Source organism: Opisthocomus hoazin, chromosome 5, assembly GCF_030867145.1.
Source record: "Opisthocomus hoazin isolate bOpiHoa1 chromosome 5, bOpiHoa1.hap1, whole genome shotgun sequence".
In the NCBI taxonomy this organism is placed as follows: Eukaryota; Metazoa; Chordata; class Aves; order Opisthocomiformes; family Opisthocomidae; genus Opisthocomus; species Opisthocomus hoazin.
Genome location: NC_134418.1, coordinates 42,711,497 through 42,734,366, shown reverse-complemented (window position 1 = coordinate 42,734,366; position 22,870 = coordinate 42,711,497). Strand labels below are relative to the sequence as shown.

Genomic DNA, 22,870 nt, shown 5'->3' with positions numbered 1-22,870 from the left:
TTCAGAGGAAGAATTTGTTTTTCTTGATACCACGTTACATGTCAGTGTAAGCCAATGCTATATAACCCTCATGGGAAGACAGTTATCAATTAAGTATTTAGGAGTTATTTTGCCTACGTTTATGTGAATGAACACCTATAAAACAAAACTCTATAACCCTTCATAAAGTTCTAAGGACGTTGTTCACAGTGAAGAGGTTCTTTTCATACTTTTGTGGATGCTATTACCAGGATTGGAAGTTTAACATAGTAATTATTGTTCAGTAGTGTATAATATTTACTATTCATTTAGGCTCTCCTATGAAATTAAATCAAATAGAAGTGACCGCTCCTTCTAAAAGGATTTGTCTGTAATATTACGTGTGGAGTTCAGATCATTGCTTTAGGTTGAGTTTTGACAGACAAGTAATTGGATGACCTCATCCTGTAGTAACAAATGAGAGCGCTAATCACATAAACACGTGGACTGGCTTGAGAAAGAATGGAGCAGTAATGATTCATTATAGTTACTAGAAAAAACAATGGCTTGTACTGTGCATTTTATGTATGTGTTGTTATGAGTTACTGTTTTTATAGCCCAGTAAGTAACACTTAAACTTTAGTAAGAGTTTGTTCGTTGTCTATGAAATCAATATAAAAGTGAATGCTTAGGGTGCAAATATGACTTAAGTTGACCCTGTTGATTGAGGCTTTTTTGGAAATAGTTGACATGCACAATGATGTTTCAGATCTGTGACCAGATCTCATTATGTGTCCATCTTGCCTTAGTGGAAGGAGAAGGGGTCATCAGCACACTTTTAAATATTGGGAACCATTTAAGTGATGTGTGTTTCCTGCAGTGTTGGAATGTCACGATGCCTGTTTTAAAAATTTCTTACTAATGACACATGGGACACTGGAAGTTTTTGTAGTTCTGGTGCTGAGCTCAGATGCAAACAGGCTGCTGACATCCATGGGACTATTTAAGTGATAGCTCATGAGCATGACTCCAAGAGTCACAATCTGACTTGTATTAAATCCTAGCTCTTTTGGAGGGTGTGCCTCTGTATTTGCTCTACATGCTGAAAGGACGTATGCTGTTTGTTTAGGCATTTTTAAGATAAAAATCTCTTAACAGAAGGTGTCTTGAGAGACTGTCAGGCTGTAGATTATATTAATGTAGAGCTGAGAGAAGCATAGGGCAGGGCTTGGCTCTCAGGAGCCAGGGGAGTAACAGATGCCTGTCGTCTGGCAACCTGGAGGAGGGGAGGGTGTCCCAGGGTGGCAGTTATCAGGCACAATAGTGGCAACAGCCGTGGAGTGACCTCCTGCCAGCTCTAGGCAAGGTTTGATGCAAATTGCCTGTGACACTGATGAATGGATGCATCACTGGTGTGTGCTGAAAGCACCTCGAGTCTGAGGACTGCATGGTTAAAGATGAATGGGAAGTGTCACTGTCTGATATTGTCCTGAGCTTTTTGATAACGTTTGCTGTGCTACAAAGCCATGGCCGGTAATTTCTAATCTCTGAAGTGTCATTCTTTATTATCATTCATAAACAGTAAATAAATTGGCTTCTGTGTTTTAGTAAAGTGCACTAGAGGTAATATATAGTCCAGATCTTCACTATTTAATATTTAATTCCATTTACTTTGAGAAACCTGTGTATTTTAGCAGGTAAAACACCTCAGGCTCACAAACAGAATCATAAGATTGCTGTCAGGGGAACTGTAGAAAGGTGATAAAGACTACTTGATCTTTGTGTGTGTTTTGTTTAAATCAAGGCGTGACTTTTTGTGAGAGAGGATTACTGTTTGTCAGTAAGAAAATCCTGTTGTGATAAAAAAGATTGTTCGCGTGTAGGGTGCATAAACTTGCTTTTCCTTTAAAAACACCAGTAATTGGTGTTTTGTAAAGAAACCTGCAAATTCTTCTGAAAGATAAAAAAATAATCACTAGTTATGTTTTAAAAGAAAGGAAAGAAAGATGGGGAAATATTCCTGCAGCAAAGATCTGTGCCACAGATATCCAAACAGCTGAAAACATTGTGGCTTATTACAAGTGTTTGAGTCCATATACTCTAAAGTGCATGTGTTTTCAGTGGAGGTAACTTACAGCGTACCAAGTTGATTCTACTACAGGGCATCCCTTGATTTCATTAGTGTTTGTGTGCAATTTGTAATCACTCTGGATCGTAAGCCGTCTGGAATGCTGGTCCCCAAAGAGCCGGGAGTGCAGTGGTGCTTGGAAGAGTCTTAACTGGCTGAATCAATTGGCTTAGCTTTCAAATCAAGGTGACCTAACTTTCAGAAAAATGTCCTTTGGTCAGATAGAAATCATTTGGCTTAAAGGGGGTCTGTGTTATGCAGGAGGTCAGGCTTCATGTGGTCATAATCTCTTCTAGCAAAAAAAAGTTTGAAAATCAGTTGCTAGTTTAAGAATACAAGTACGGTACATCATAACTTAATGCATTAATACAGACTACTAATTTGTATACTTTGTGCAATGGTTATAGGCTCCCCTCCAGCTTACAACTAACTGTGAGGCACAGTGGTCAGGTAAGTAAAATGTAGTATAATTTCTTCCTTCAGCATAGATTGCATTAGGTAACGGAACCCCTTTCCAGTCATACCCTCTAGCACATTGTATGTCCTTCCAGTAACGTGATGCTAGAGCAATTGCCCAGGCGCCCTAGCCAGTTGTGACTATGTATTCCCTGGTTTCAGAAATTACATTTCACTGCTTTTCCTCTGCTAATACCTGTATTTTACAGACAAGAAAGAAAATATTTAACAATTTTTTGGACCTTTGCTTTAGAATACAAGTTTGTGAAAGAGGAAGCTGACTTTATTCAAAAAGTTGTGTAAAACAAAAGGAAGGCATTATCCCTCCCCTTTCCCCTCATGCCCGCATATGTAGGTGTGGTTGCTCTAGACACTTGGCATGTGTGTCTGATGGGACTGTTCCTTGATATAAGGTCACTTGTGCTTGAGTGCTTTCAGGATGAGGGCTATCATCAGTTAGTCAGACGCTGATCCCACAAACTTCTAACACCTCCTTTAAATATTTGCTCAAGAAAACTGCTTGCTTGAACCAGGGCTCGAGATTTAGTGTTCTTACATGGGGAATTCCTTCCCTTATTTCACTATGTAGTCAGAAACCTGATGAAATAATGGGAAAAAAATTTGCAGTCAGTATAGTCGCATGATTTGATGTCTGGATGATTCACTGGCTCTTGCCTAAGGACCAGTCTAATCTAAAAAATACGATTCTTGGTTATCTGTCCTGTTTCTATAGAAGCTTTCAGTTACTTGTTTCTTAATTGAGTCTCAAAAGGTACTTGCTATATGAAGAATTAATGAACTTTATTAAAATAAATTGGTTTGTTTTAAATTTTATTACGATCACTTCATGTAGAAATTCCTCAGATTATCAGTTAGAACTGTTGTGATTTCATTCTGGTTGGATCACATGTCTGCACTACAAAAACCAAACAAACACACAAACCCAAAACAACAACACTGGCCTACAATGCAAAATGGAACAGTTCCTGAAGGACAGCAGTCAGGGTTATTTGCATGATTGCAAGAGTAAATATTAACTGGCTTTATGTAAGAACACATAAATTATTTTTAAAATATCACATACATCATATACGAAAACAGCTATTACATAAGTAAAATTTTATGGACAAACTGTCTGTTGCAGTTATCTTGCTAAGCTAGACTATGAATTTTCATGGGGTCTTCTGGAGTTCTGTGTATTTTCTTCCTTTAACCTCACTGCATGGATATTTCTACAGCCCGTTTCCATTGCTGAAAAGGCACTGGGCAACTCCTACTTACTGCACCAGTGGGGAAAGTATTCTTTCTTTTCTTTACCTTGCCTATCTCCCAGTTTCAGTGCTGGCTAGTCACTCTTCTTTTTTTATAGCACTCTCCACATTTCTTGAATACACTGCTCTGTCTTAGATTGTTTCTGTTTGGTGGGACAGGGGGATGTTCCTGTCTCGGGGATGTTCCTCTCCTGTCTCAAGGAGAAGGAGGTAGGATGGGAAGCTCCTCTCAGCTTGATGTTGCTGCACAAGTCAGTAGGTTTGTGCTGGCTCCCTGACCTTACCTGTGTATCCCAGTTTTTACAGCTGCAGTGCCCTCCTAGAACTAGTGGCAGAATTGGTTGGCAGGACCACCCACACACCAATGGATTTGGAACAGCAGGAGGAAAGAAACAAGAAAATTTTTAAAGATTACAGGGCCTTAACAGTGCATCTGTAGCTCAGAAGATTACATTTGGCCAGCATGCAACTTTATTTAGATATTACATCATGCCTACTGCATATTTAGTACTGTCTGTAGACAAGTGAAGCTGCTAAGCATGAAGAATCTTTGGCATAAGCTCTGCTACACGTTTGCAGCAAACCCAGATGATTAACGCAGTGTAGTGTCTGGCTTGGTCTGCACTCCGATTGAGCAATACTCTTGAGCTCACCAGCAGCTTTAAGCATTTGTGAATCTTTGCCCGTGCTTGAAGCACACATGTTCTTTATGGACTAGGGCCGTGCTGGTTTTGTTAAGCAGTTTAGAGGACCTACTTCAGTCTCCTGAGTTTGAAAGGGGTCAAGGAGGGCTGGTGGAGGATTGATCAGAGGCAGCTTGTCAGTGTACACCAGTAATCAAAATGCATGAGAGGTGGGGGTTTAAGATGGCAATAGGAACAACTAAAGCTGGTTAGACTAAGGAATATTTTACATTAATATTTTGTGCTCATATCCTATAAACAGCAGATAGCTCTCTAACACTGCTTACTAATGACCTGATGTTGTATTCAGGCTTGTTTCTTCTGTATTTTAGCATTCTTGGATTAAAAATAGTGGACATTAATGCATTGGGCAGGAAGAGATGACATTTGATCTGGCCTGTGAAGATCTGTATAAAACAAAATACAAATAAAAAACATAGAATGGGGAATACAAAGTCAGGTGGTAGGTGAGGTATTTCCACATATCAGTTTCAGTTTGGATTTAAGGGATCTACTAAGATGGAAAATGAGTAGTGCTTTTATATCTTTGTGATGCATAAAGCAAAGATGAAAGAAGAACAGCAAGGGAAACAGTCTTCTGTACCAGTTATGACACTGCAGAATGGGGAACTAATAAAGCTATGACGATAAAAGATGGAAACAGCCACTTGAAAGGAGAAGAGGATTTTAACAGGAGTGTTTTAGAATAGTTTTTTGGTGCATGCAGTTTATTTCAGCTGTTTAAAAAATCCTAATTTCTACCCCAATAAATACTTGCAGAAAAAAAAAAAATCTTTGAGAGTTCATCCATCTGTTTTCAATATGTGAACTTGCTGAGAACTTTAACAGAAGAATTTAATTCTAACATCTCTGCAGGGGAGATGAAAATTCTTTGTGGAAATGAAAAGGGGGAAAACTTTTACAGCTTCTAAAATAAGTATGGCTTCTTGTGGGAGAGGGCATGGGAGGGTAGAATTTTGTGTGTGTGTGATTTATTAAAATAGGATCTAGAATTTGTGGAAATATAGTTAGGAATTATTGATAGCATTTGGTATGCAACTGTTGATGTCCCCCCCAGTAGCAAAGAATTTTCAAAGGTACTTCAGAAAAACAGTGTGGCTTTGTCTTTCATCAGTATCCTTTCAGCTGAAAAACAGCTTGGTGGTTAGGCATTTTGATCTTTTCTGCCTTAAAGAATCAGACCATTAGGAAGCATAGTTATTTTTGCTGGAAGTCTTAGCTTTTTCTAGCTGACACTTGAGTTTTGAACCCTTCTAGGGCATATTGTCTGGGGTTTTTTGTGGATGTTGTGGTGGTTGTTTTTTTTTTTGTTGTGTGTTTGGTTTTTTTTTTCCCCAGGGCTCCAACAGTATATGAAAGACAAGAAAGAACTAAATTACTTCTAAACATGGTTTTATAAAACAGCTACGTTCTGCTTTGCTTCAATTTGTCTGCCTTTATGCTAGAATCGATGTATATTTAAGAGTTGAAGTCTTGTTGAAGCTGAAGGTTTTTCCCTGTTGAGTCACTCTGCCTCTTTCCAACATGAGGCAACAAGTGTGAGGATGAATACATAGGTCTGCGTTTTGTTGTGGATGGTGAAATGGAACGGGGAGGCGGGGGGCTGCGGAGCCCCCTCCTGTGGAATCGTGGATGATTCATTACTGTGTATTCATCAAAATTTCCTGTTCCATAGGTCTCCTTGTGGGTACTCTTGATGTCGTGTTGGACTCCAGTGCCAGAGTGGCACCATATCGAATTCTCTACCAAGCACCAGACTCCTTGGTCTATTGGACTATCGCCTGTGGTAAGGACAAACATACTGATGTGTGGATTTTTATTCTTCCTGGATACTGTGCCACATAACTAATAGAGCATCCTGCCTGCTGAGCACAGTCATTTCAGGACAATTAAATGGGTCAGAATGAAAACCTGCTCTATTGGTTAAATTAAGAAGCTCCATAGCTTCTAATATTCAGACCTTGAATACCAGCATGTGTGTATATGTTATGCACAATGGCTGAGTAAAACTAGAAATGGTCATGGAGCAGGGATAAAAGCCTCTTTTATTTCCCACCCTTCATCTCCCAAAGATGTTCCCAGACAAGCGGTCTAGTGTCCATCCCGCCTCCTTGCATGTTCTGCTCCATGCCCATGGCTCACTCCTACAGCACTTCTAAAGTGCAGCATTCCTGGGTGATGGGGTATCTCTAAAGAGTATGGTAGGAGGAGTACCTGGGTTATAGCCCCAAATTACCCAGACAGGGCACTTAGCTTCCCTTGAAATGGAAACTGGGAAGAAGTGCAACCGCAGTTCTCATCTGAGTACTGAGTATCAGCATGGCATTTACTGGATGGTGAGCTCAGTCTCCTCCAGGATTAGTACCATCTAGATTCCAGGGATGTCCACCTCCTGGATGTTCATTTCAGACAGTGTGTTGTCCTTTTAAATGTGATGTACTTAGAAATTCAGCAACATGGTAGCTAGGTTAGAGTTAAATACGGAAGTGTACATTCTTACATAGATGCAACAGCTCTTAAGAGTTTTGGTCTTCAAGGCTCAAACTTTGACAGATTTAACTGTAAGACTGTTTCTTCTGTTATTATAGTAGTTCATGAAATCAAGTTGTTATTTTGGTACATTAAATATGATTTTTGCATGCATCAGATGCTGTAAATACTAAATGCTTATTTCTGTGGTCAGGTACCTACTGAAGTAGCATAAAGCAGTATGTAGTTAGTCTCTGGTTCTGTTTGCCAGCTCTGAAAATAGTGTCTGAAGCTGAATGCAGAAGGGTGAGGTTATGTAGCTTTGATTGGCCGAGCTTGTAAGGTCAGATCCTCAGTTTGACAGTATTGCTTTTCAGTCTTAGGAAATGGAAACTTATGAATGCAAATCTTGTAGCTCTAAAGCTTCAAACACTGTTTTAGGCAGTAGTCAGGACTCTGTTTTGTATCAGACCTGAAAGAAGGCATTGATTTAAGCAGTGTTTTTCCCTATACTCCTATTAGTAGCAACTTACTGAAGACTTCAAAATTCCTATAATATAATTTGCCTTTAGTGACAGCTAATAGTAAAAACAGATATTAATGAAACTGTCGATACTATGAAGGTCGTTTCCAAATCTCCATTAACTGCTTGCTTTGTACTGTCAGCTGCTCTGCTGTGACCATAAGTAATGGGACCTTGCATGTCAGCTTTCCATGGATCTCAGTCAGGAGAAAGAAGGGCAAAAGTACTTCCCAGTATGTTTATTTACACTGTCTGTGCACAAGCAGAGGTAGTTGCAAGTGCACATCCAATCACTTCATGCATGTCAGTGTGCAGCAATTAGTAAACACCTCTGTCCCATAAACTTGAAAGGTAGCAACTGAGGGCGCAAATTTTATTGCTGTTTGCAGACTGCCTTCTGAAGAAATTAACATATAACAAAGCTTTCAACAAAGTAGTGTTTCTTCAAAGACACTCGTACTGTGCACATATTCAGAAATTAATTTTTTAAACTTTGGAAATAGGCCCTGTGATTTTTCTTGAAGTGCATTTGTAGGTTTTTTGCATGACACCTATACAGAATTGCTCTATTTTTATACCTACCTAACCAGGGGCACAAAATTGAAGGCAGATGAGTTATGGCCCCAGAATAAACAAATGTAACATAAGTGTAGAAATTTACACTGCTGCTGAACTTCGAGGGTTTTGTTTCTCTTCTGTGATGGGTATTGCAGGTTTTGTGTAGAAATATGATACACTTTATGTTTAAACTAGTTTTAATAAACATGCTCTTCTGTTATGAAGCTTAACCCTAATTGAAATTGCTTGAGTGGTTAATGTATATATCTGTGCTTCCATTTCGTGGAGTGTTTCTTGAATTTTTAGTCTTCTAATATCTAACTTTAACTATGCAACCTTGAAGCTGAGCAGCCCAGTGTTGCCTAAGGCTCTGTGCTGTGGTTATTTTATGAATTTGCAACTAAAGCAATTCCTTCTGAACTGATCATTGTACAGGTTGCTAAGGGATTTGGTTGCATTTAGCCATGCAACTCTGATTTGTCCTGCATTGTACAGCTGTCCCTCCCTGTTCCCTAGGGGTGGAATGCTGGTTATTTAGTACTTGTAACCTCTTATTTTTACAGAAATTTGTCATATTCTCCTCTGCCTTCCGTGAAGCAATAATCTCCATCTTCAGTGAGTAGCTGTATGGAGTGACTGGAAGAAATGGGATTATTTCCTAGGTCATTCATGCAACATGACATTTGGTCTTGTTCTGTTCAAGACTATTCTGAGGGTAAAAAATAATCCAAGGGGTTTTGTTTGCTCTGGAGTGACTATTTAAGTTACGTTTAGGCCCCAGATTTGTTTAAAATTCATTTTGGATGTGAATTTTCTTGCATATTAACTCTACTGATCTAGGCTGTATGAGAATGCTAGCTGGTAGATCTGAGGCTTTATAGTTCTGTAAAGGAGGCTTATTAACAGCACTTTCTCCAGTGCAGTGTTGTGTTGAAGACGTCACAGATTAGAGTCCTTTCTATGGAACCATACTGGACAGAAGTTCTTGGTGACTTTTCAAGAACAGTTTTAAGCATATTAATTTTGTAATGGTCTAGAAATCCAAAATGTTGTACATGATCAGCCTTGCATATTGTAATAGCCCTTCTGCATCCACTGTCAGTGTCCCTTTGCAACCTGTGAGTGCTCAATTTAGGTGGAAAAATGATGGTATACGTAAACTCTGTTTGGAAATGAACAATTCTTTTTAGATCCTTCTCCACCTATAAAATCAGACATTCTTACTATGGCTTTGTGTGTTTTTCAGGTATAGTACCGTTGCTGTAGGTTTTTTGTGGTAGCAGTAATTATATGCATTTCTGTAGAAGTTTCTAAATCTGTATTTCACATGTGAAAAAATGAATTATGGAATATTTTAAAGCACCAGCCTTGAAATTTTATTATATGCCTTGGAAAAGGTTTTCAAAAAAGCCCATGTACTTGGTTAACAAAGCTACAAATTCTAGTTAGAGACTGTTGAGTTTCCTGCCCTGATTGTTTTCTGCTTCCTCTCTGCACAAATTGAGGTTTTGTCAGTCCACTCCTGAACCTGCCATTACTGGCAAGAACAATTTTAGGCTCCCTGAAGGTCACAGGTTCTCTTGCAGTGCATTCTGTTAATGGCAGCAGTTCGGGTTGACCAATAAGCATCTCAGGCAAGTATCTACTTGGAAGAAAAGACGGGACATGACAGCCCCATCAGCTGTCTCAAGCCATTCCTATTCCTCAGTCACTGATTGAAAGAATACTGAGATTATACTTCTAAGTGTGTTTGAAAGCATGTTTACATGACTTGTTAATTTTCTACTCGATCACATTCCCTCTGTACCTTCACCTTTTACTTTAGACAAACCAACCCAGATGCTAGAAACCTAACCCTGACACCCAGATATGTTCCCTTTTTGCTCATGCTGTTACTCCATCCCACCTGCGAGGCAATTGCCCCTTCTCATCCTCTCTCCAGCACCATGCATCCTTCCTCCGTCGCACTCCTCTGGTCTAGACCTCCCTTAGCTCTCCAACTTCTGTTTAACACTCTTATTAGTTTCCTCCCTGAAGACTGAGGAGAATAGCTCAGTCTACCAGGTATGCTGGCCAACATTATGCCATTTCAGCTATAGAGCACCCCATAAGCTGAGCGTACTGTTTAGAGGGGTGGAAGGAGTGATTAGTAGCCTACTGTATGCATTGTAGCTATTTTCCCTTTTATTTCCTGCCAGTCTTGAGGGCTCTATTCCAAAGTGCAGTGGTGTAACTGTTGAATGTTTTTTTCCCCTTCCCTGAGGGTCAGAGATATTCCGTTATTTACCTAAGAGGCCAATGATGGCAAAATGGTGAATGCTTCCATTGTGCTAAGATAGGCAAAGATTTGCCAGTAGCAGAGTTAAAATAGACATGTAATTTAAAACATCGAAGCAGAAGTGTTTTTTAATCCTGAGTGAACAAAACCAGGAGAAAGATCTAGACTGTGATAACAAATTGATGAGAACTGGGGTGTGGGTTTTGGCCTGACTGCATGATCTGCTCTACATGAGACTGGGAGAGTAAACAGTAAGATAGTGGAGACAAAAAGCAATTGAAGAACTGCAGACAAGAATTAGAGAGCTTTAAGATACAGTTCATCTTGATAGTGTGCATTGCTTGTCACTGCTCTTGAAGAGATGAGTGATTTTTCTGATGACAGTCTAGTTTTATATACATAGCTCATGTATTTCATCATTGCTTTTTACAGCAATGTAGAAGCCAAGAAGAAATAAATGAGTGTTCAGACCACCTCCTGAGTTCCAGAAAAGTCTGATTGCATCCAGTAGTTTTAAGGAGAAGCAACAGTGGCAATCACTTGTGGTTCTGACATTGGGTACACATGCAGGCTATTCTGCAACATCATTTATGTATCCACACTACAGCTAGAATTGTGAAATTTCCCTGGAAGTTCCACAGACTGTTGTGTTCTGTTGCTTTCACTGGAGTTGTGTGAAGCTCTGATTGTATACTGTAGAAAGAATACTTTTCCCATTGTTTGTTGCTGAACAAGGAAAGCAATCATTTGGTATGTATTCAGTATGGTTGCAATGAGTTCTTCCACAAACCAAGGAAATGCTTATGTGTGGACATATGACAATTTGTGCCTGTAACAAAACTGAAGAAGTTATTAGCAACAGCTGGTTGTCATTTAGCCTCTGTGATGGTTGCTTCACATGAGCCCCTTCACTTTGATTGTGTAGGCATTAGTTAGCAGGTAGGTACGTTTACTTGCAAGTTCTGAGTAAAATGAGCCAAATCTGTGATTTGAACAAAAAGATGGAGTAGTATTGATGCTATTTCCTAGCTGGATTGAGATGCTTTTAGTCAAGCTTCAAGTACAGATGTTTCTATGTGAACATGTAGCATTTGTTTTCTGAAAATACTTACAAGTCCCAGTTTTGACATAATTCCCTCAACATCCTTTTTTTCTGGGCACAATTTTTTTGAGTGCTTGAATTTATTCTTCCCTCAGGTGGGCACAGAGAGATCTTGCATAGTACCAACAGGTTTATTCTGCCAGATGTTGAGAATGGGGTCAAAATGGAATTGTATTTATTACAATCCATCTCAAGTAAAATAGAAGCAAAAGTTTCCGTATGTAAACTCTAGTTCATACAAGAAGCCTTTTTGTACTACTTTACAGACTACATGATTCCTTAGTATCAAAGATATCTCGCCTGACCCCTTCTGGTGTCCTAAGCAAACTAGGGTCATCAAAGCTTAGTTTATTCTTTCATCATTAAATATAAACCACCTCTGACAACCCTCTTCCCCTAAAAAGATACAGCTTGCTGAGTGGTCTTTCAGCACTCTTCTTTTGAGGAAGAGACATTGTAATAGACTTCCCAAGAAAATTATCTTTTTCAGCTTTTACTCTTGAAATGTTATCATTGTTTCATAATTCCTAGATGTATATAATGGTGAAGAATTAGGAACCAGTGGTAGAATATACAACCATTGGGGTTTTTTGTCAGTTCCTAATAGGTGCAGGTAATACCTTTGCTAACTCTTTAATGTGACATTGGGCAGCTCAATGTCATCATTGTGGTTGGAATTCTAAACGTAGGGGGGGTTTTGCTCATGATACTCACATAAGTAGCTTGTGCTTCTCACAGAATAATCGTGAAGATTGCTACCCATTTATTATGAAACTAAAGACTATGGGAGAAAATTTTGGAATTTCCAGGGACACAGCATGTGGTGAAATATTGCATCTCCAGTTACTGGCGAGTTTTATTCGTCTTTTGTTTATGATTAAGAGGATATTGACATTGGTGAATTATTTTGTGACTTCTGTTTTTTGTTTTGTTTTTTTTTTTTTTGTAATATACAGGTTGCTCAAGGAAGGAAATCACTGAGCACTGGGAATGGCTTGAACAGAATTTATTGCAAACTCTTTCAATCTTTGAAAATGAGAATGACATAAATACGTTTGTCAGGGGAAAAATACAGGTAGTTAAATATAGTATTATAGATGTTGTTAGTGATAACTGTGACTGTGGAAAGAAAACTGGTGTAAATTCTTAACAAATATGACCTGGTATTCCCTAGGCTGCTCCACTTTTTTCAAAGGAAAACCAGATTCTAAGTAGCAACGTACGTGTAAAAAATAGGGAAACTGGAATTAGCTCATGTAACTACAGCAATTTGATTAAATATATATATAAAAAAATATATAGGCATGACTTCAATCATTATATGTTCTAAAATTAATTGCACTATTGCTTCTGTCTTAAACTTCGACCGTTTTCTGTACAACTGCTTTTCCGGTGCAAAACTTTATTTTTTTCATGCACTTATTGTTTACTCTCTGCTTACCCTCTTTTGCGTAGGTAAGTCCTGTAGTGTTGGCATTTACACTTCATATAGGTGGTAAGGGTTGCTGGTTGATTTTTGTTTGTTGGTTTGTTTGTCTGGGTTTTGGGTGGTTCCCCCCCCCCCCCCCCCCCCCTTGTCAGTTTTACCAGAATTTGTTTTTCTCTTTACAGTACTTTATCCCCACTAAGAATTATCTAAAAATAAATATTTTGGTAAAAGAGTGATTGTAAGCAATATTACTGTACTTACTTATTGTGTATTCTAAGCATTGGCTTTGTCTCATTTGTCTTTTAAAATTTCACGTAGTAAGTCGGTTGTCTTAAGAATCCCCTAGTTGTTTGTGTTTCACTAGTGAAATGGGTATGAGGGCTATAGGATGATCACGGAAACACCGTAAGCTAGAAGACATCTGTCTTGTGAAATATAATTCTTCAAGGAAATTGTTACTTTTTAAAGTTAGACAAGTATTAAATGTGAATGATGGTTCACTGTCTTATACTCTGCTTTCCATGTAAATATGAAGCAATTTGAAGGCAGGAATCACTTTCCTTTTTATAACTTCAATATAGAGAAGATTTATAAAAGAGATTGGGACAATAATTGAACAGGACAGAACTTCAGTATAGAACAGAAGGAACCATAGTCTCTGCGGTATCAAAAAGCAGCTACCATTTCAAATTTGATTAAGGTCTTCTGCATCTGAAAGTGTGAATGATTTTTCCATCCTGCCAGTTAATGTAATAGGAGATACTTCTTTTCTTCCTCTTGCTCTTCTCTTTTACTCAAGGCCCAGTAAGAGGGGGCATAAAAGTTGTTTGATATTTTCCCTAATGAATAACAGATCCTTTTTTCCTTTTACTTTTTTCCTTCGTTGTAGGAGAAAATATTCTGGTGCAATCCTATCCCTGTCTCCTCAGGGAGCATATTTACGTGGAAGGGAAAAATACTACAAATCATAGGTGCTTTACAGGGTTGTGAGGAGTATTTGAGATAGGGTACTGGCAAGTGGTTGGTGTTTGGTTGCTTTCAACATAGGCATGGTAGGGAGCAAGGTCATCAGAAAGACAGTCTTGAATAAAGGAAATAACTATTATAAGCAAAATAATAAGCAGAAGAGTAAGAGGTAAGCAAAAGCCTTCCCTGACATTGCAGTAACTGTTATGGCCTCTGACCCAGACAGCAGTGGTAATAAGGATATCTGTTGCCCAGTGGCAACTGACATGCTGTGTACTTCCTTCACTCCCTACTAGGGCATCATCGCTGAGTACAACAAAATCAATGGCATCAAGGAGGATGACGATACAGAAAAATTTAAGGAAGCCATAGTGAAATTTCACAAGCTATTTGGGATGCCGGAAGAAGAGAAATTAGTGAACTACTACTCCTGCAGTTACTGGAAGGGGAAGGTTCCCCGTCAAGGCTGGGTGTATCTCAGCATTAATCACCTTTGCTTTTACTCTTTCCTCATGGGCAGGGAAGGTAGGTTTTACAGTGGAACAGTGGTGTGTGCATCTAAGAGTTGTTACAAAATCTTCTGTAGTTTGTTACTGTTCACCTGCTGAACCACGGGGGATGCAAAGACACTGCTGAAGAAAACAGGACCAGGGAGCAATTCCGTGATTGTCATGCTGCTTAACTGTGGGCTTGCTCCCTTGTTTGTTTGTTTTGTATTTTTTAAAGTAGTTCTCATAAAACAATACCTGGGCATCATTTAGAGGCATGGTTCACTTCAGGGACCGTGTTCAGAAGGGAATAAATCACACCAGTTTTGGCTCCTTCTGCTCTTATACAATCCTTCACTACTACTCTGGCAGACTTTGCAACCTCAAATACCACATTTACTCTTGTACGACACCAGAGCATCACAAAGGGCTCAGATGAGACCCAGAATCAAGAACTACATAGTGTGGATGCAACTGGTCTGCTCTAGAGGGAGTTAATTCTAAGCAGAGTGGAGGTGAGCAAGTCTGTGGTACTTGGTTATGGGCAATGGATCAGTCCCAGGTCTTTCTATTTGGCTGTATAGACATACCCTAGTGAATGACTGGATTTTTTTTTTCTTTTTTGACAAAAATAGATGTAGAATTTAGTCCCTGTTTTAAGGACAGTATCCTAACCTGTAGTGGTGGTGGAAGAAAAGCCAAGGATCTGTCATTACTGTAATATTTGAAACTTTTTAATGTATAAAAATAACGCAAGTCTGTCTGATGTATTTAGACTACATTTCTTTGCTTCCATATTAAAAGAGGACACTAGAGTCTGAGCAAGTGCTGTGGCAATGATAAATTACGTTAGCCCACCTGTAATGGCTTTGTAATGCTTTTGGGTGGTGCTCTGTACAGAAGTAAATTATATTTAAACTCCTTTATCTGCTGTTTGTCAGGTGATCATAGTTTGTTTGTACAAGCTGGGTCTGTTTATGCTGTCCTCCCAACTTTTGAAGATGCAAGAAAATTTCAGCTGAACACATTTTATAGGAAGAGAAAGATGAATGCTTTTGCATATGCTAATTTTTGTACTGAATCTTTTTTTTCTTTGCTTCTGTTCAGCAAAGTTAGTTATCCGCTGGGTTGATATCACTCAGCTTGAGAAGAATGCTACACTGCTCTTCCCCGATATGATCAAAGTGAGCACAAGGTCAAGTGAACATTTCTTCTCAGTATTCCTTAATATCAGTGAGACATTTAAACTAATGGAACAGCTTGCCAATATAGCTATGCGACAGCTTTTGGACAATGAAGGGTTTGAACAAGACAGGTCGTTACCTAAACTGAAAAAGAAATCCCCCAAAAAAGTATCTGCCCTAAAACGGTAGGTAGCACTGGCTCTTAGTCATTTGTTTCTCCTCAGTCCTTTCACTTGTAGTGTTTTGTCCAAAAGTTTTCTAATGTTGCTGCCATTTACTGTTACTCCAAAAGTGGCAAAAGGTGAATAATTATTTAAATATAATTACTTGGTCTCCTGTTGCAATAGGAAAAGGAAAACATTTAAATGTGAACACGTTAGAAAAATAAAAGAAACATATTGGAGCCAAATTCTCGTTTGTTCAGAAGCTCTTTAATGTATCTATCAATACTGCCTGCATTCAGTATCTGTTGTAAGGCTCTTTTATGTTACCAGGGGAAGTTAACAAAGCACTTTAAGTGTTATTAAGAAATGTGCTGAACATTCGTACTTAGTCCTGTAATTGGAGTTGAAAACTGACTCTAGATGATGAATTCTATCAAGAACTGATTTTCGGTAACAAATACAAAAAATCCTAAGGGATGAAGAGTTATCTGGAAAATATTTCTGCATCTTTTATAGATATCATACTGCAATTTTTTTTCATTTTATATGTTGATCATGTTAGTGAACCATACAGAATTGTAAACAGTGCTTGTTTATATTTCTCGTTACTTGGTGACATCTGACATGCATTGTATCACTTAGGTTTGTCTTTCTAACTATTCAGTGTGTTTCACTGAGTGCATTATCAAGACTAGGCCTTGAAATTGTTAACAAACTCTAGCCCTAAGGATTCAATCATGTTAATAAATAAACCTCAAAAAAGCATTTTTGGTGTAATATTACATAGGGTCATGTGTTATTTAATAATAAATGGGTTCACTATATATATTCTTAGAAAGTAGGGCCGAATGTGAAAAGATCACCCAGCCTGTCCCCTCTGAGAAGTCAGCATCAATGTGTCCAAGTCATTCATGGCAGAATTTTTTTTTTTTATGTAGTTTTAAAATATTCCAGCAACGGAGACTATATATCCCCTGTACGCAAACTATTTCCACTGTTTCTCTGTACACTGAGTGCTAAACTGAGTTGTATGTTGCAGGTAACTTGCAACAATCTGTATAAAGTGTATCTTAAAATGTATTATGTATTTCTTAAAACAAGAAAGGCTTTCTGTGGGTTTGTTTTTTTTTTTTTTTAGGGATCTTGATGCCAGAGCAAAGAGTGAGAGATACCGTGCATTGTTTCGACTTCCCAAGGATGAGAAACTAGATGGACACACAGACTGTACTCTCTGGACTCCATTCAACAAAATGCATATTTTGGGTCAGATGTTTGTTTCTACAAACTACATTTGCTTTACTAGTAAAGAAGAGAACTTGTGCAGCCTTATTATCCCTCTTCGAGAGGTAAATATTTGCATTTGTAAATTTCTAGGGCAAATAATAAAGCAGTATCCTTTTGGAAATTGCATCCTAGCTTTGATGTTTTCTGTTTTCTTCATTGTTGGAGAAAAACCTCTTTTCATCCCTTTAGTCTATTGGAAGCATACTATTCTGTTGTGTTCTAAGTAATATTTGACAACTGTGTATATTAGTTCAAAGATCCTACTACTACTAAAATTCACAGGGAGTTTCCTCCGTCAGTTTTTACAACCCTCGTGAGTCCTTCCTCTCCCATAATTTATATTCTGATTTACAGCCCCATGGTACATTTTTGTGCTTCATAGCGAGGGACAGATGATAAAACTTCCTAGACTGATGAGTGGAATTTCTATTAAAGAATCTGTCTGATAAGATTTGCTTCTGTCAGATGTAAAAAGATTCATCATCCTAAAGATTTTAATTGTCTCTTCATGCAGACTTGCAATTATTTATTCCTCTAGGCAGAAAGTATTTGTCAGCATTTTACAAATCTGTGTGCTTCCCTTTTTAAAGCTGACTGCTTAAAGCAGATGTTAAAAATAATTAAAGTTTGATGCAATAAAAAAGTATGTTGGGGGGGTTATGATTGACTTGATTTGTGGGTTAATGGAAAAACATGTAAGTCTTGGAAGTAGTAACAATGCTGATGTAACCAAGGTCAGTTTGGCTTGACTGAAGAACCATGGAATATTTCAAGGCACTGTTTTCCCCCACAAATCATTCAGAGTAAAAACAAATGGTATTTGTTTGGAAACTTTGAAGTACAGCTTCTCCACAGTGTGTTGCAATGACTTCGGTTATTTGAGAAGAGACATTAGATTATGGTTGCGTTGTTTGTACGGAACTCCAGGGGAGCAACGGTCCTCCAGGTAAAGTGGAGGAGGAGAACAAAGTCTGCATTTAACAGGACCCCTTTTCCTGGATGCAGATTCAGCAACTGCATTTGATAACCATAGCAGCTTGGGATTCAAAGCAGCTCTAAAGCTTTAAGAGAAAGGAGGAGTAAGTGCTTTTGTGTCAACAGGTTAAGTCTCAGCACCAGCAAGGAGAACAGTAACACATTGGGTAGCACCAGTCCTCAGAACAATTGATCAGTACCCTTCATAATTAAAGGGAAGCTTTCTATTTAAAGCTTTGGGTCAGACCTGAACCTAACTCCAGTATTCTGTGATATCCTTGAGGTGTTTTGACAGATGAGACAATAACAAAGCATTGATTCAGAAATTATGATCGCAACAGATGATTTTTCAGTGGCTGACTGCACTGCGCACTGCACCCATTTGGTGCAGTCTCCAAGAGAAGCATTTCAGATAGGTGTGTGTCTGCTTGAATGGGAAATAGCGAATATTGGCTCTCATTATAGCAGAGCATGCTTGCTGTGATGTCTGTCCTGTGCCTCTAGAACTTGTCTGTCTTTTGTGCTGATTACACTCAGTTTTTAAGTGCAACAGAAGAATGACACAGGAACACTTCTTAGCTAATTTCAATATGCTATTAGTGAAGGTCCTTTAATTTAATGAATAACTAATAGGTTTGTAGTTAACAGAAAAATAAAAAGAAGTTGGAAGGATAGAGAAGTGATTTAGCACCTGAGCTGTGCATCGCGGTCTTTAAATACATCTTCAAAGAAAATGTGTGAAAAATGGTCATCCTATCCTTTTCGCTAGATAGATATTAACATTATAGCACTAATGTCTTACCACTGATCTCTAATTCAAAAAGGGTTAAAAAAACCCAAAAGTAAAGATCCTAGTAAACTGAAGTGTACCCTTTTCTATTCTGAAGGCAGTAAGACTGTAGGAAATTGTTTAAAATCATAAAAGCAGTGGTTAAAAGTACTTAAAATTGTTATTTGTGTTTTGTTCAGTGTCTGAACTGCACAAACTTGATTGGTTTATTTGTTTTTAAGATTAATAATTGGTGATGTTTAGAACCCATAGCTGTTACGTAACACATCCACAGTGTATGATTTATCCCTGAGATTTCTTTGTGTTAACATGCTTTACTGAAAGCTCAGGGAACTAGTGCCCTGTACTCAGTAGACTGTGGTGCGAGTACTGTTTACAGGTTGGAGTTCAGTTAGATTAGTGACCATTTCACTAACAACTGAAGGCCAAACAAAAACCTCCACCTCACAGGGGTAAATGTTTTCCTTTGTAAGAAAAGACATGGGGTTTCCCTTTGTTGCAGGTTTTTGTGTACCATGAAAATACAGTTGCAGTAGCAGTTGTTACCACAGTATACGGCTCTAACATAGTAGAACGGGAACGTTACGCCCAAAATGGCTTATTCACATATACTGGCAATAAGAAGTAAGCAAAAGTCTCTGTTGATTCAGCCTGTACTGGTGTTGGGGAGCAGGAGAGGGATTCGGAGGTCCTACAAAAAAGCTGGTAGATCTTCATCCCACAGAATCAATGTTGTGGTACTAATTCTTTTAAAATAAAGCCTGAGGAAAATAAACTGAGCAGTGCAAAGGAGTTTTGCTGAGGAACATACTGAAGCCGGTTGTTTGAGGGATGACAGTCTTCATCTTTCAGACGTGTAAGTCCTTGAATCCAAATCCTATTTTCCTGCAGAGGGATGTCCATAGTGATTCAATATGAGGAGGCAAGGGGCCTGGGTTTATTGTATTAAGATGTTTTCTTAGACCAAGCAACTTGATTAATTGAACTTCTTAAGCTGTGGCTACTGTTTCTCCCTAGGTGACAATAGTGGAAAAGGCAGATAGCTCCAGTGTGTTGCCCAGCCCGTTATCAATCAGCACAAAAAACAGAATGACATTCCTCTTTGCCAACTTGAAAGACAGAGACTTTCTTGTACAGAGGATCTCAGACTTTCTGCAACAAACCACTTCAAAAATATACTTGGAAAAAAATATTTCTGGAAGCTGTATCAGCTCAGATGATGAGGTATGTGGAGGAACATGAATCGTTTACTAAAAGAAGGGGATTTAAACAGGTGTGGGGAGAGAGAAGCCAGGAAAAACCTTGACGTTTTTGTAAAGCTAAACCTTTGTACACAGAAATGTTACCTCTTTTGTGTTAATGCCTTAAGCTGAGCAGTTAAAATGTTATGATCAGGATATATATTTTTTTCATGTTAGACTTGAGAGAAATCACCATTGCTGTGGAAGAGCTACTCTTAAGTCCTGCTGCCACATTCTGAATTTATAGTGTATCTTGTTGGAAAGTGTCATGGTTAACTAACTGGTTAATTAAATAATACTGTTTAACATCTATCGACTTGGACAAGTCAAAATGTAATTGTGGAATTTTAATAATGTGAAGAAATTATCGGTTGGTATGAAACTCTTTTTATTCAAGGCGTTAGCTACTAAATCTTATCCTTTGATTCTCCAGAAAATGATGTCAAGCTGAGCAAGTTTGCATGTGCACTGCTAGCGAACTGTGGAACATTAGAACTAACAAAAAAAACCCCTACCCTGTCCTGAACATCACATGGCCCTATTCTGAACCACCTCCCTATTTACCTATGCAAAGAAAATGTTTCCTAGAAGATGTGATTAGATAAACTTTTCTAAGGCGCTTTGAATATCAAGGGTTCTGCTGAACTCCCAGGTTTTATGTATGAAATTTAGGTGCTTCATATCACAACCTCATCAGGGCCGTTAAACTCAGCAGAGTTTAGCAGTTCAGATCTCAAAGCAGAAGAGGCTTTTGTGGTGTATCATTTTGGTTTTATGTAGGCGTCGCGTTAAAAGGGGTAAGGGAGTCTGATAAGCGGCAAAAGGAGAGCCCTCCCATTGAGTCATGAGGTTCAGAGCAGACCCCCTCGTGTTCTAAACGCTCTCTCAGAGGAGAGTCTAGGTGCGGCTGGATCTGCTCCTAGTCCCAGATTTAGTCAACGGTTTATGTCTAAAGGGTTAAGTGTGTAGCCACTTCTCAGATTCAGCTTGCCTGTCAGACCCTTCCGAGGACTTTCACTGCAACAGTTTCGCAAAGTTGAAACAACAGGTAATTTATTCAAGCAACAGGTATCACAGATTCGGGATTGCCATTGATAAATGCACTGTCTACAAAAGTTGAGCTCAAAGGTAATGGTTTAGCGCTGTAGTTAACAGTGTGTTCCCGGGGATACGGCGCGACTCTTACCAAAAAGGCGTCCCTTCTTGGGGGGGGAAGAGAGGTTCAGGCCTGTCAACCTGTCCGTCAGGTAAAGTTCTTGCTTGGCTCCTCCTCCCAAAGAGAATTTTCAAGTGCCAGTTTTTATGTTTGAAAATCTTTTGGCGAGGTGGGACGAAGTCAATTATTGTGTATCGATTGGCTCTTGGCATGGAATGTCGTGTCGTCAGAAGCGGGACTCAGCAGTGTGACACGCCTATGGAGGGGGCATCTTGGTATGCGCTTCCTATGTGCTTCCGGGGGGACCATCTGCTATTTATCCAAAGCAATCTCTGGCTGCCCGGCCTCCGCTGTGGCCCCACAGATCACTTGGTTTACAGTGATGGGCTATCCCCCCTTACTTCTGTCTGATAAGATAAGCACCAATCAGTTGCTCCCTTTGTTAACTCTTCTGCTCTTGGCACCTCAGTCTGAGCCTGTCTCTTGTCTTGCATTGACAAGTACAGCAAGGCCGTCGATTACAGTAGGTAGATTTCACATTCCAAGTCTGTATTAAGCCATACCTTAGTACTGTGCTGAGTAGCCCTACCCTGTTTGTCATGCAAATCTTAAAAGTCCTTTTTTTAACTTGCTTGTTGATGGTGAGGTATAATTAGCATGGTGTAGTAGTTGTACGCCAGAGCACATATGCATATATGTATAAAGCTGCAGCTTTGTCTTGCCTTTTGCCCCAAATGGATCTACGTGTTCTGCCTACTGATTTATAGACACAAATTAATAATTGCAAGCATTATTATTACATTAGTAACATGACTACATATGTAGACATGCATGACTACTAATTACAATTTCAGGCATTTGGTGTGAACTGCTATATGATAGATCTTACTGTGCTAAATTTCCAAAGCTGTTTGAGAAGTCAAAAAATCCTTTTTATTCAAGATTTTTCATTCTAATTGCAAGCTGACAGTGTTGGATTTTTTATAGAACACACTTTTTAAGTGAGGGGAACAAAATAATTTACTTTGTGTATGTCTGTATAAACATATATACAGATAGAAAGGTGTGTGTATATGTGTACACACACATAAACACATGTTATATATAAATCTCACATGCTGGACAGTCAAGGAGTCAACAGTCCTGTGATGTTGACAGGAGATCAAAGGAGCTGATTAATTGTCCAGGGCTACTTAATGTTAACACTACCTTAGCTATTCTAATTATAGGATTTGATTACTTTTCAGAAGGGGGGTTGGGGGAGGAGTTGTTGAGAAACTGGAAACTATTTCATTGTTCTATACTGCTTTAATTTCTGCTGTCATATGATCAGCCTGTGAATGTACCTGGGTGATTTAATTTGCCCTTGTTTTGTTAGCTGTTAGCATGTATAAATTTTGAAGTAAAATGAAGTAAAAAGTCCAGACTCTGGCACAGCCTCATGTCTGTATTGCTTGTGGCTGCTTTCTACAGGTGTTTACAAGATCAAGTAGTTTAATTTCTGCCAGCCCTCATAAAAGCCTCAGCTCTGAGTCGGAGGGAGAGCGACAGTTCAACCTCAACGACAATGGCGTTCCAACAGCAACTCAAGCTTTAATGACTATGTATCGGCGGAGATCACCTGAGGAGTTCAACCCAAAGCTGGTAAAATACACCTTGGAGTGCTGTACCTGACTGAAAAAGTTGTTAAATTATGTTTTCTTTAAAATCCGTATTTCTGACCCAGAAGAGTTTCATTCTGCCACA

The 22,870-nt window shown here is 38.8% G+C and overlaps 1 protein-coding gene across 1 annotated transcript in view; it reads left to right on the top strand.

Moving 5' to 3' along the window:
- Nucleotides 1-22,870, top strand: part of TBC1D9 (TBC1 domain family member 9) — a 54,706-nt gene that overhangs the window by 8,994 nt on the left and 22,842 nt on the right. The window contains exons 2-8 of the mRNA XM_075421008.1: nt 6,193-6,303; nt 12,404-12,522; nt 14,139-14,367; nt 15,438-15,699; nt 16,817-17,024; nt 19,745-19,951; nt 22,598-22,768. Of these exons, the coding sequence (XP_075277123.1) occupies nt 6,193-6,303; nt 12,404-12,522; nt 14,139-14,367; nt 15,438-15,699; nt 16,817-17,024; nt 19,745-19,951; nt 22,598-22,768 (1,307 nt within the window). The remainder of the gene's footprint in view (nt 1-6,192; nt 6,304-12,403; nt 12,523-14,138; nt 14,368-15,437; nt 15,700-16,816; nt 17,025-19,744; nt 19,952-22,597; nt 22,769-22,870) is intronic.